Source organism: Mytilus trossulus, chromosome 14 (assembly GCF_036588685.1).
Source record: "Mytilus trossulus isolate FHL-02 chromosome 14, PNRI_Mtr1.1.1.hap1, whole genome shotgun sequence".
NCBI classification, from domain to species: domain Eukaryota; kingdom Metazoa; phylum Mollusca; class Bivalvia; order Mytilida; family Mytilidae; genus Mytilus; species Mytilus trossulus.
The window spans coordinates 66,875,067-66,889,139 of NC_086386.1; the positions used below are offsets into that span (position 1 = coordinate 66,875,067).

The window sequence follows — 14,073 nt, forward strand, 5'->3', positions numbered from 1 at the left end:
GTGGGGCCTAAAATAAAATATTGTTTGTTTCCCCAAACCCGACCGACCCTGCAAAATTGGTGCTACTCATAAAATATAATTTTCAAAACTAAGTCAATATTATTTTATTCATTTTGGATTTTCTGGCTTGCAGGATCGTGCTATAATGTTCAAGCTTTTTGGAAATATAAAATTATTTCCCTACCTACCTACCCACACCTGGATTGGCAGGGTCGGGATTGGGGAAACAAACAATATATTGATTTAGGCCTAGGGCATAAAAAGAATATGTGTCTTAAGTACAAAATGCATGCTCGTACTATAATTTTCCATGTTCATCAGGATACCATGAATTGAGTGTTATAACAATTTTAAGCAACATAAACAACCATTTCCTGGTAACATTTTAGGTATCTTCCATTTAAGGAATATAGTTACTTTAAGAAAGAAAAAGAATAGTTTACCTTAAAGTCAGGAAACTTAACAACAGCTTTAAGAGTGATCTGTGACTTGCAGTCCATCTTCTTGGTACTCTGAACTAAAAACCTTTTCTTTGAATTTTTGGTGTATGGATGTTCTTCTTCCATCTCATCCTGTAAAAAAAAATGGAAAAAATGCACATACAACATCCATGCATGTATCATCTATATTATCACTTAACTAGTATACATATTTGTTAAGGGCCAGCTGAAGGAAACCTCCAGGTGCGGGAGTTTTTCCCTACATTGCAGACCCATTGGTGGCCTTCAGCTGTTGTCTGCTCTATGGTCAGGTTTTTGTCTCTTTGACACATTCCCCATTTCCATTCTCAATTTTATGTATCACAATTAATTATAGGTGTTTCACATATAACAACTTATAAAATACTAAATTTAATTCATTGACTCCTTAGTATTAAAAGGTTATCTCAGGGTACTGATTTAAATTTAAATGATAAACTAAATGTACATTTTTTTTAAGATGCACTTCAATACTTAATTGAAAGGGGGTGTCATTGGGTTTCTGTTACCCCACCCTTTTCATAAAATTTAAATTTCAAAAATGTATACCTATTACATGTATGTATTAATTTATGTTTTTTGATTGAGTTAAGTCTGCCAATTGATATTTTATCATGTGTTTTTCTATGTTGTGATGTTATGCTATTGTTTCAGCAAAATTTGTAAGGGTTCCGCGGAACCCAGTGTCTCGCCTACTTTTGCTGAAAAACACAGGCTCAACAAAAATGAGGGAAAAAAATTAAAAATATCATTCTTGATACTATGACTGTAAGAAGCTTCTGACCAAGTTTGGTAAAAATCCAGGATAGTTTATGAATCTAATAAATGTTTAAAAACTTTAACTGCAACCTGTATGTAATGTTAACTGGAAAAAAATCCATTTATAAGTAAAATACACATACACATGTACAAAATATTAACAAAATTTCCATCTAAATACTAGCTTTGATCATAAACAAGCTTCTATCTAACTTTGGTACAAATTAAAAGTAGTATAAGAAAGTTATTATTTTTTTTTAAATTTAACCACAGAGTGAATGTGTTGTTTCTTGGCAGAAAATCTAAGTCCATTTAATAGTAAAATATTGAAAAAATGGAGTAATTTTTTTACAAAATTTACTTCTGTATATTTTCTTATGATCATAAACAAGCTTCTGTCCATGTTTGGTACAAACCCAGGATAGTTTAAGAAAGTAATGGAAATTTTAAAAACTTGAACCACAGAGTGAATGTAATTTTTACCCGCAGAAAAACTAAGTCCATTTATAAGTAAAATACGGAAAAAATGGAATTTATTTTTACAAAATTAATTTCTGGATACTATCTTATGATCATAAACAAGCTTCTGTGCACATTTGGAAGTAATCCAGTATAGTTTAAGAAAGTTTTTAAAATTTCAAAAACTTTAACCACAGAGTGAATATTTGTGGCCGCCGCCGCCGACGGAATGTAGGATCGCTTAGTCTCTCTTTTTCGACAAAAATCGAAGGCTCGACAAAAAGGGAGAAGGTTTGGATCCATTAAAACTTTTAATTCCCACTGCAAATGTTTGCACCTGTCCTAAGTCAGGAATCTGATGTACAGTTGTTGTCATTTGTTTATGTAATATATACATGTTTCTTGTTGTTTCTCATTTTTTATAGAGATTAGACCGTTGGTTTTTCGGTTTGAATGGTTTTACACTAGTAATTTTTGGGTCCTTTTTAGCTTGTTGTTCGGTGTGAGCCAAGGCTCCATGTTGAAGGTCGTACATTGACCTATAATGGTTTACTTTTTTATAAATTGTTATTTGGATGGAGAGTTGTCTCATTGGCACTCACAACACATCTTCCTATATCTCTTTTCCAATATTATTTGGCTTTCTATGTAATGTTATGTAAAAGTGGAATAACAAAGTGTCAAATGTGAGAAAATTGGTCGATAAAACACTGACCAAGAAAGATTACTGACGCAGTTGTGGGAACTTTATTGAATAATATTTCTGATAGTTTTACCGCCCTATTCAAATATTTCCAAGCTGAAAAAGGTGACCTATTCCAGCAGCACAACCTATCACCTTGTTTATAGGACCCAGTGTACAAAGGTTGCACAATGTACTTCCTTGAATCTACCAAACCTATGTAAGAGATAGGAGTATTATAAATTAAACTAATTCTAATCAAAACTGTTCAAATATATTAACTATTGAAGACATTAAAAGTACATATATATTTAGTTTGTATTTAACACATCAATCTGTAAAATGTACAATGTCTTTCAAGTTAATAAATAAATTTCTTATTTTTATTGCTAAAAAGAAAATTTTGAAATACCTTTTTGGCAACAAGTTTCTTTTTATCATTCACGTGTCTGTCTGGCCCGTGATGACAGTCCCACACTTCAGACCCCAAAAGGCAATACGGAATACCATCAAAGGGGATATGGTTATCCCACCAAATTTTTTTCTTGTCCAAATTATCCAAGTCTACAAGAGAAACTGAACCTGTAAGCACATGCAATATTGCCAGCGCACGTTACCGGTATATAATTTTGGACTTAATTACACCTTATTTAAGAATACTTGGTTTTGATTGGTTGATAGCCAGTGTATTTTTCACCAATTTACTGTTATCAAAAGAAAATTTTTCATTTTTTAACGCCGCCTAGGTATAAGCAAAAAGGATAAGCCTTTTTTACCCTCTATGCCGTGTTGTTTGCCAAAAAATACACTATCTGACTGGACGTTTGTAATGTCACGATCATCAATGTGTTTTTTAACGTTAACTACTAGTCTTGAGAATGAATTTCCCTCGCCTTACGACTCGTGAAAATTAACATTCTCTCGAATGGTATTTTTTGCAAATATCCCTCCTTTAATAATATGATTTATCTGTTAAGTATATATATATATCAAAATTATAATTTACTTGTAATTATCAAAGAATTTAACACAATATCTTTTTTCTGTTGTTAAATGGATTTACAAAACCAATTGTATGAACTTGATGAAAGGAAAGAAGATAACTCTGCCATAACTCAATGTTTCTTACTGCTGTGAACTTTACAAATAAGTCAAGGTCTATATATGAGTATTATTGTATTTAGCAGGATGAAAAAAAAAGCTTTAAAAATATTAAATATATTTCCTGCCATTGTGTGGCAGGGGACAAAACAGTTACCTTTCTGATTGAAACCAGCTTCTCTGTAGTATAATATGTACTTAGAAGTGGTCTCCAGTTCATACTTTCTAATTGCAGCATAAGCAGATTCAATATCTGGATGATATTTTAAGTTAATGGTAGACATTTTATTTAATTTTTGACCTGAAATGAAAAAAATATTATATACATATCTTCATGTAAATATGATGTACATGGTAAAAGTTGCAAACAAAGACTTTTTTAAAAAATGATGTCAAGGTAACATTGATTCAAGGAGTCTTTTAACATTTAATAATTACGTTAATAGATGTATGTTTCATTATAATACTTTACTCTAATTGGCTAACTGCACATCACATGTTATTCCTTAAGCAATTGCATTACTCAATAAAACTTTTCGTTCAGGATAACATGTGGTCTCACAATAAAGTGCTAGGTGAATTAAATAAAACTATTATAAAATTCGTGTTTTCATGATTATAGCTAAAAAATGTAATTATATTATTGAATGCTTCTTTTTGTAACTTCATAGGCAGGGGCGTAGCTGCCGTTAGGCACTATAGGCACGTGCCTACACATATTTTTTTCACAATTTTTTTTTTTAATTAAAAAAAATAATAAACAAGGTTATCTGTAGATGAACACAAATGAAGTTGTCAAAACTCTTTGATTATCGAATGTCAGGTGTACACTAGCCTCTCGTCCTTAGTGAATGGAATATTGGATATAATTGAACGTTTGTATATGATTTTACCTTATATAGAAACAATAAACTAGAACTTTGGTCATTTGTTGGTACTGATCATTTCACTTCTATGAACAAAAACTTGAATGAACCAAAACTTAGACACATGATTTTTTTAATTAGTTGTTGTTAGTTTTCAACTAGTTTTCCACTTTGTCTTTACCCGACCTACAATCAAACTTTTGCCAATGTTGGTCGTCCGTTTTGCCCACCGCTTTGCAGAATGTATAAATACGCAGTCACTTCTGGTCAGAATGGGGACATTAAATCCGATGCCTAGTTGTAAAGAGAATGCCACTCTTTGAGGAGTTCGTATTTAGTCTACTGAAAGGCAAAATTTCTGCTGCTATCCAAGTAATCCATCATTTTCCAATGCATGCCATTTTCAAAATTCCAGACCTTCGTTCTGTACAGCACCTATTACAGGACCTAGGTCCCTGTTGCATTTATTGTAAAAAAAAAATTGTCCTGAATTTGCATATATATTTGACACTGGATGTTTAAAAATCAATCAATCAACTAGCTTCCAGTAATTTTGGGTACTCTCAGATCTGCGTGTAGTGACCACAATTATTCAAATTTCTAAGCAGGTAGGGATTTTACAATAGAGGATATAAAGACATATGAATTTCTTGAATTTTGTTACGATAGTATGAACAGATCAGAACTTTTGGATTAGGCATCGACTATGTGTGTATGTGTTTGTGTGGCTTGGGTGAAGGTTTAAGAATCAAAAGATTGATGGTTGATGTCTAGCCAAAAGGATAGTTTGATTATATAGTAATATCAGTGTTAACGACTTGCCTAAATTTTTTTATGAAGGATCGTCAATATGTACTATAAATTAAGTTAAATGTATATATCAGTCAGAATGGGATAGTGTTAGATATGAAAATACCAAACAGGGTGTACTGCTTAATTAAAGGGATACGCTGATCTATGCTGGGCAACGCATACTTTGAAATATATATTTTTTTTATTTCCGATTGTACTGCGTTTTTCACAAGTCAGATGTTACGGTAAATTATTCATAATTCTTTGATCTTTTCATCATGTATATTATAATTTCCATGTTTAAATAACCAGTAAATTTAATATTTTTGTACATAAAATTTTGCAGCTAAAACGCTGAAAATCGTTTTCCGTCGGGGGACCTGTGTGATTTTATGTAATGGCGGACAAATTTGCATACAAGTGTAAATACGTCAATTCTTAAATACATGCATGTTAAAAATTTCTGGCCATCCCAGTCAGCAGACTAACAGTGGGCCAACGTTGGCAAATGGTCGGCCCGTTGGTCGACCGTTGGTGTTGGCTTTACAACATTGGCCCAACGTTGGCAAATTGTCGGTCCGTTGGTCGCAAGTTTATGTTGGCTGCACAACATTGGCTCAACGTTGGCAAATTGTGAGTCCGTTGGTCGCAATTTTATGTTGGCTGCACAACATTGGCCCAACGTTGGTCTGTTGTTGTAAATTCATATTATTATCTCATGTTGGTTATAAATAATCGGGCAAATGTTGGCATTATGTTAGAAGCAACATAGGGCCGATATGAATTTTTTTTAATGGAATAGATTATATAATATTTTACGCTTTATTTCTCTTGGGAGGCGGATAATTTCGATTGCAGCAGGCTTTATGAAAAGTTAATGTTATACTGAAAGTGTTTATCAACTGAAATTACATTTACAACTTTATGTTGGGCCAATGCTGGCCCAACATTGCATGATCATATATCATACTCTATATATAAGTCAGGCAAAATTTATACTGGAATATCATTACTGTAATAAAAAAAAATGTATATCGTAAACATAGATTGCCTGGTTAAAAAATAAAATTTATTACAATCATTATTCATAATAACTTTATTCATTAAACTTTGTGAAACATAATAATAGCAATTATATGCAGAGTGATATTTGATACAGCCAAGTCTGTTAATCAAGCCCATTCTGATAAGGTTGACCATGTGTTCGACAAATTTCAAAGATAGTTGCTATGGTAATTAAGTTTATAGGAAATCTGAATGTAATGGGATGGTCACTTTTGTGATTATTTCCTGTTGTCATCTTTGAATCCCAGATGACATGATTTTCTCTTTTTGTTTTCTTCGTATCACTGCTTTCTTACAAATACACAAGTTGTGTATTTGTAAGAAAGCAGTGATACGAAGAAAACAAAAAGAGAAAATCATGTCATCTGGGATTCAAAGAGAAAGATAGTAACATGTAAGTTATAACTTTAAAAAATCTGATAAATATACGATTTAGAATGACAAATACAATATGATTTTTTAATCTGAGGGATGTTGTTAAAAATCAAAACATATATTAATTTCTATCATTTTATAATGCTGATCTTGAAGTTTATACGTTTCGGGCGAAATATAATCATTTCAATCCTATTAATTATCATGAAATATTTGCCACTGAACATAAGTATCTTCAAACAAATGGTAAATTATATCAATCTTTAACCACAACATGTATGATCATTACTGAAGTTAATGGAATAAAATTGTCTTAAGATGTACCTTATTCCGTAATGTTTCAAAAATGTGGTATAATGATTGCTACTTCATTAAAATATAAATGAATTTGTTAGTTTTATTGTATTTCTAAATCGCATGCAAACAGATACGATATATTTGTGAAACCTGATCATATACACACTTAAATGTGTAACAGTGTTTTTATATATCAAATATATAACTGTTCATTAATACACATCTGAATTATTCTTTATATATCATGTATATTACGAATATACAAAGTATGATACCGAATTCTGAAATAATAGTAAATAAGGGTTTGTTATACCCACAAATCCGTCTAATACTAATAAATTTCTGACCATTAGAAAAATAACCAATATAAAAAAATGGTTATTTAAGATTTAATTTGTATTAAATAGTATTTAAACTCTTTAGAATATAAATTAAATTATATTACATATCTAGAAGGGAGATTACGCACGCATGCATTAGACAAATACGCAATTCAAGTTTACTTCTAACTTTATTACAGATTCGGTTAGAAAAAAACATAGCTGCAAAGAGTCTTCGGATAAGGAGATGGATGCAGCTAAAGATTGGCGGCGCTTAAGCCTTGACAGAGAAGGTAGCAAGAAACAGAGAAGGGAAAAACGAATAACCTCACGAATAACATATATAAATAATAATGACACTGTTGAAGTTTAAATTGAGGAGGACACTATTCGTGGTGACGACCAATGATATCAAATTTAAAATAAATAAAGTTTCATCTTCTGAATTATTTAATTTTCATTCTGGATCTGGAAACAATACGACTAAAATTACATCTCCGAAAAAACTATTTGTATGATCGCCTAACCATAAGCCATACGTCATTTGTTCTGTTAAAGAAATAAATGAAATTAATATGAAAAAAGAAGATGTGGTATGCTTGCTAATGAGACAACTCTTTACAAAACAGCAAATGACACAGAGTTTATCTGGTCGATCCATCAAACATTGTCAAAGAAATATCTTGGCGTCACACAATAAATAAAATTAAAGAGGCAGAGTTCATGAAAAAAACAAGGACAGTAACAACAATGGGTAATACAAAAATACAGAGTTGCTACCTTAAACTTTGGCAGTTTGGAACACAATAAAAAAAGATCAAAGTTCTCCAGAGTATTTATCATATACAGCCCCTCATGCAGCATCCATTGTAATTTGGTTGAAACAATTGACCAACGTATTGCCAACATAAAAATGAGAAATACCTACCTTGGACCAACATAGTGCCAACATAAGAGAAGATATTTCTACGTTGGTCCAACGTTGTGCCAACATGGATTTCGTTTTTCATACAATGGGCCAACGTTGGCTCTATGTATTGCATATAACAGTACAACGTTGGGCCAACATGAAGCCATCATGTTGGGCCAACGTAGGCCCACTTTGCACTTATACGTTGGGCCAACGTTAAAATACAACGATGGGCCAATGCAATGATATACATTGTGCCAATGTTGGGCCAACATACTCATGTTGTCTGGGATGTTTAAAAAATTTGAAAAAAGGATGAATGAGAAAATAAAAAGAAAATCATGACAATAGGTCCAATCATTAACTTCCTGGCATGGTTTTGGTTATTAAAACATTGTTAAACTTATATGTATGTATATGTACATAGCATTGATCTGATCTAGAGCTGATCTATTAATTTACCTTTAAATTAACAAAAGTCCGTTCAATTATACTACTGTGAACTGAACTTCTTGTAAATGTCTAACAACAGGAGTTTGAAATCCTATCAATAAGGGGGTAAAAATATAAAGTCGATTATCACAGTAGAGCTTCTCTCGAAATTCCAAACTCCTGTGTCACAGGCACTTGTTTCTATCCATTGGAAGAACCACTATCAACGTGAAATATACGTTGATAGTGGTTCTTCCAATGGATAGAAACAAGTGCCTGTGTCCTGTGTTCTAACGATCTCTAACGTAACTAACCTCATCATCGTACCCAGTTAGAATTTATATATTTTAAATGTTATTAGCTTTGTTCAATCATGTTAAATATAATAATTGTAATCATAAGTAATCTGTAATATATAGTCTTTCTTCTCATAGATGTCCCCACGTGCATGTGCGCGTGCGTTTTTCTATTTTGTTTACTTGTTTTAGCACGACCCATATTTACTTCCGTTAAGAGAACTTCCGAGTGTACATGAATATTCATATCTACTTCTACGCTATCCCTTCCAACACCAACCTCCTTAGTAGTCCCACCTTCCGGTACAGAAATACACGGAACGCAACCTCAGACCGGAGATTTCATCCAGTAACGATAACTCCGACAGGAACCCGAAACTTGCGTAAGTAAAAATTCTCTGTTATTATGTACATACATGCTTCAATCTTCAATCTTTATCGTGATGACAGAGTAATCTCTCTTGTAAATTATCCTCTCTTGTCTTGTTGACAAACAGGTGACAATCGTCAAAATTCGGCTTCAAAACACGAAATTTAACTACCTGCCATATTTTCACAACAGCACTCTGACCGATTGTACAAAAAAATGACGATTATACGAAATTAATGCGAAACAAATGATGAAATCGTGCACAGACGAATAAGTTGATGTTTGTATGCATTGGTTCAAAATTGGAATAACATTATTTTTCACCGGTCACTCCGTTTCTTATGACTTTAAGCTTTTTTATTCTCTACTAATCACATCAATGAACAGTTTTATTCAAAGCCGGCTAAATAGAAAATTTGCTTTTGCCGGTGTTGGTCAAATAGCCACTGCCTTTTTAAATACAATATATCCTATTCTAGATCATTGCATACGTCGCTAATGCGATTCAGTAATCTGTACGACTTTTCATATTTAAAAACAATAGTTGAACAGTGTATACTGTTTCAATATTCTTACCGTATTTAAGTAGAATGGTCGTATTTCAAATAAAACCAGATGCTCCGCAGGGCGTAGCTTTATACGACCGCAGAGGTTGAACCCTGAACGGTTGGGGCAAGTATGGACACAACATTCAAGCTGGATTCAGCTCTAAATTTGGATTGTGATTAAATAGTTGACACAGCATAGGTTTCTGACACAGAATGAATGCGTTCTAATGAAATTAAAATTTTTGTTTTCTCTTAGAGCTATTCACTATGCTGTTGAATATTATTCCTCTCAAAAAAAATGTTTGAAGAAATTTTCTTTTTATTTATGAAATTTCAAATGAGAAAATTGAACCCAATTTTTTTAATCACATCCCCCTTTCCCTTATTCCAAAACTAATCTCAATTAAAATTTCTAATGGAGTTTGCAACAATTACTACTCATTTAAATACATCATAAAATATTAAGATGTAAAAAAAATGCTTGTTATCACTGAATGGTAAAGATTATTTTAATTTATCAGTTGGTAGTAAAAAGTGAATATACATTGTATATTGTATATATAACAAAGATTTAAGTTGATTCAGGACAAAGAAAGATAACTCCAAATAAATTCTTACAATTAGATATTTCTTGCTTACTATTCTGGACAAAGAAAGATAACTCTAATTAAAAACAAAATTGCTATTTCACAATATTTTGCAATAAGATATTTCTTGCCATTGCGCAATACTGTGCAATTGAAAAGACTTTCTATTGCACAAAACTTAATATAATAGTTTTAGATCCTGATTTGGACCAACTTGAAAACTGGGCCCAGAATCAAAAATCTAAGTACATGTTTGGATTCAGCATATCAAAGAACCCCAAGATTTCAATTTTTGTTAAAATCAAACTAAGTTTAATTTTGGACCCTTTGGACTTTAATGTAGACCAATTTGAAAACAAGACCAAAAATTAGGAATCTACATACACAGTTAGATTTGGCATATCAAAGAACCCCATTTATTCAATTTTTGATGAAATCAAACAAAGTTTAATTTTGGACCCCGATTTGGACCAACTTGAAAACTGGGCCGATAATCAAGAATCTAAGTACATTTTTAGATTCAGCATATCAAAGAACCCAACCGATTAATTTTTTGTCAAAATCAAACGAAGTTTAATTTTGGACCCTTTGGACCTTAATGTAGACCAATTTGAAAACGGGACCAAAAGTTAAAAATCTACATACACAGTTAGATTCAGCATATCAAAGAACCCCAATTATTCAATTTTGATGAAATCAAACAAAGTTTAATTTTGGACCCTTTGGGCCCCTTATTCCTAAACTGTTTGGACCAAAACTCCCAAAATCATTACCAACCTTCCTTTTATGGTCATAAACCTTGTGTTTAAATTTCATAGATTTCTATTTACTTATACTAAAGTTATGGTGCGAAAACCAAGAAAAATGCTTATTTGGGTCCCTTTTTGGCCCCTAATTCCTAAACTGTTGGGACCTTAACTCCCAAAATCAATACCAACCTTCCTTTTGTGGTCATAAACATTGTGTATAAATTTCATTATTTTCTATTTACTTAAACTAAAGTTATTGTGCGAAAACCAAGAATAATGCTTATTTGGGCCCTTTTTTGGCCCCTAATTCCTACACTATTGAAACCAAAACTCCCAAAATCAATCCCAACCTTTCTTTTGTGGTCATAAACCTTGTGTCAAAATTTCATAGATTTCTATTAACTTAAACTAAAGTTATAGTGCGAAAACCAAGAAAATGCTTATTTGGGCCCTTTTTGGCCCCTAATTCCTAAAATGTTGGGACCAAAACTCCCAAAATCAATACCAACCTTCCTTTTGTGGTCATAAACCTTGTGATAAAATTTTATAGATTTATATTCACTTTTACTAAAGTTAGAGTGCGAAAACTGAAAGTATTCGGACGACGACGACGACGACGACGACGACGACGACGACGACGACGACGACGACGACGCCAACGTGATAGCAATATACGACGAAATTTTTTTCAAAATTTGCGGTCGTATAAAAATATGCTTTCTTCGAGGATCCCAAAATAAATTACTGTACGATCAGTCTAAAACAGACTGTATTCTAGAAGCGATTTCAGATTTTTTGTCTGTATGACCAGTCGTGATTTTGAAGGAAAAAACAACGGCAATTTGAAGGTATGTACGTGTCTATGTGATATTATCGGATTGTGTCCATGCTGAGACTACTATAACACGATTTGCACAGTTTTCTTTTACCATGATAGCCGTAGTCATGTCCTAAGCCTTTCATAATCAAAATCTCCACACTCAGTATGCTTTAAATATCATAACGCTCAATTCTTCTCTGAAAAATCACTCCCTCTCAAGTAGCCGTGATTTTGGGGTTTTTTTTTCATTTTTATAATGGAAAATAGTGTCATTCATTTAGTATGTTTTACTATAATTTAAAACATTTAAAGATGGCGAAAGTTACCACAGGGACATTCAAACTCACTAGTTGAAAATAAACTGACAACAAAATGACTAAATACACACAAAAAAAAAGAACAAAAGACTAAAAAAACAAATAGACAAACAGACAATTAAGTAAACAAGAGTACACAAAACACAACATATAAACTAAAGGTGATAACAGCACAAAGTTGCGGCTTGCAACTGCGATATTTACGAAAAGCTTATGATGATATTACAATAATTCAGCCGGTTGCGCATTATGTTGGGGCATACTATAAGTTAGAGCATCTTCTAGAGAATGCATAGCACAATGTTAACAATAACGATATTTATTTAAAACAACAATCAGTTTTTCATATGCCGAAATTTAAATTAAAGGAAATTATTTGATAAGCTCAAATACCCGAATGAAGTAATGATATCTCTATTAACTTTTTTATCATTTCATTTTTTAAATAGAATCTATTCTTTCAGTACTTTCAGTGATACTTTTCTATTCTTCATGTTTTCTTATGCTGTTCGTCATTAGAATGTCCGCCATATTGTTTTAAACAAGGAATTTGCATACAAGACATACAGTCAAATCGAATTTTTGAAATGAAATTGCACTTTTATTGAATAAAAACGAGTGATATCTTTTATTAATATTCTTTAATATGATTAAAAGTAGCATAACACTATATGATATATAATATATATAAAGTAGCAAAACACCATTAAAAATCTTTTTCTCGGGATATATCAGTTTTTTGGGGGGATATCACGTTTTTCTTGTATTTCTCGGGAAATCGTGGTACCGTTATTTATTATGTATTTTCAATTTGGATTTAACGGTTTATTTAGTCAGTGGTACATATTTAGTTGATGTCTTTCTGCTCTGTCATGTTCGTTTTCTGCTGGTTTTAGTCTTTAGTGGTGGTATACTTTGAGATCTTTTTTTCTAATCTGACCTGGCCCTACCAAGTGAGCTTTTCACGTCACTTGACGTCCGTCATCCGTTTTCGTCTTTGTTAACTTTTCAAAATATCTTCTACTACTGGGCCAAATGTTACCAAGCAATGTCTTAAAGGAAGTTGTTTGACAGTTTTAGTTAAACTTGGCAACAATTATCATTGGTGTATCTAGTTTAAAAAGTGGGCTGGATAAACCTGCCTACCAGCCAAGATAACCGACATGGCTGAAATTAAAACATAGGAATGAAATGCAAGTGCTGCCTATTGAAAACCTCTATGAATAGCGAAAACCGGATGCGAAAAATATGTTGAGCTCTACATAATGTCCTTTCACGTCAAAACAGTCAAATGATTTCTATAACAGAAGTTATCACCCTTATATATGACACATTTTACCACTTTGCCTGTTTGCCTATAGTTTAGAAAAATATAAAAATTATTGAAAACTATTAATTGCAAAAGCTACCAGCAACAAAAGATTTACAAGGAGGTCAAAATCTCCGTCGAAATCGTTAGTCGACTTGTTTTTACAGTCTTTGCTCTTTACCAATCGTTGGTGTTGTTAACCGATATATAGAAACTACTGAAACAAAAATGACAGCAAGACAAGATCTACAAACAAGTTAAGAGAAATTCTCTGTAACCACCAAAGAAATTCTTATAGGGTCTGGCACACATGGTCTCAGATTTTGATGAAACTTTACCATACCTAAAAGCAATCACTGGCAACAAATTGTTCCGGAATATTACAGTTACCATGGAAACTACATAGGTTGATTTTATCCAAAAAAGGTCATATTTTAACTCTAGAAAAAGTGAAAAAACAATATTTTGCACTGTTTAGTACTTGATTTATGTATAACATAACCTTTTTTCTGAACAATATCATATAAATTACCTTTCAGC

The 14,073-nt window shown here is 32.3% G+C and overlaps 2 protein-coding genes across 2 annotated transcripts in view; both read right to left on the reverse strand.

Annotated features, from left to right (window-relative positions):
* Positions 1-9,386, reverse strand: part of LOC134697371 (telomeric repeat-binding factor 2-interacting protein 1-like) — a 128,707-nt gene extending 119,321 nt beyond the window's left edge. Inside the window, exon 1 of the mRNA XM_063559611.1 lies at positions 9,250-9,386. The gene's annotated coding sequence lies outside the window, so the exon portion shown is untranslated. The remainder of the gene's footprint in view (positions 1-9,249) is intronic.
* On the reverse strand, positions 244-9,025 carry LOC134697998 (uncharacterized). Its single transcript, XM_063560286.1, has 5 exons — positions 8,852-9,025; positions 3,638-3,781; positions 2,792-2,943; positions 444-572; positions 244-249 (listed from the first exon to the last, which is right to left on the reverse strand). Exons 2-5 carry the CDS (start codon positions 3,762-3,764, stop codon positions 244-246), a joined length of 414 nt encoding a protein of 137 aa, XP_063416356.1. The 5' UTR covers positions 3,765-3,781; positions 8,852-9,025.
* Positions 9,387-14,073: the final 4,687 nt, after the last annotated feature.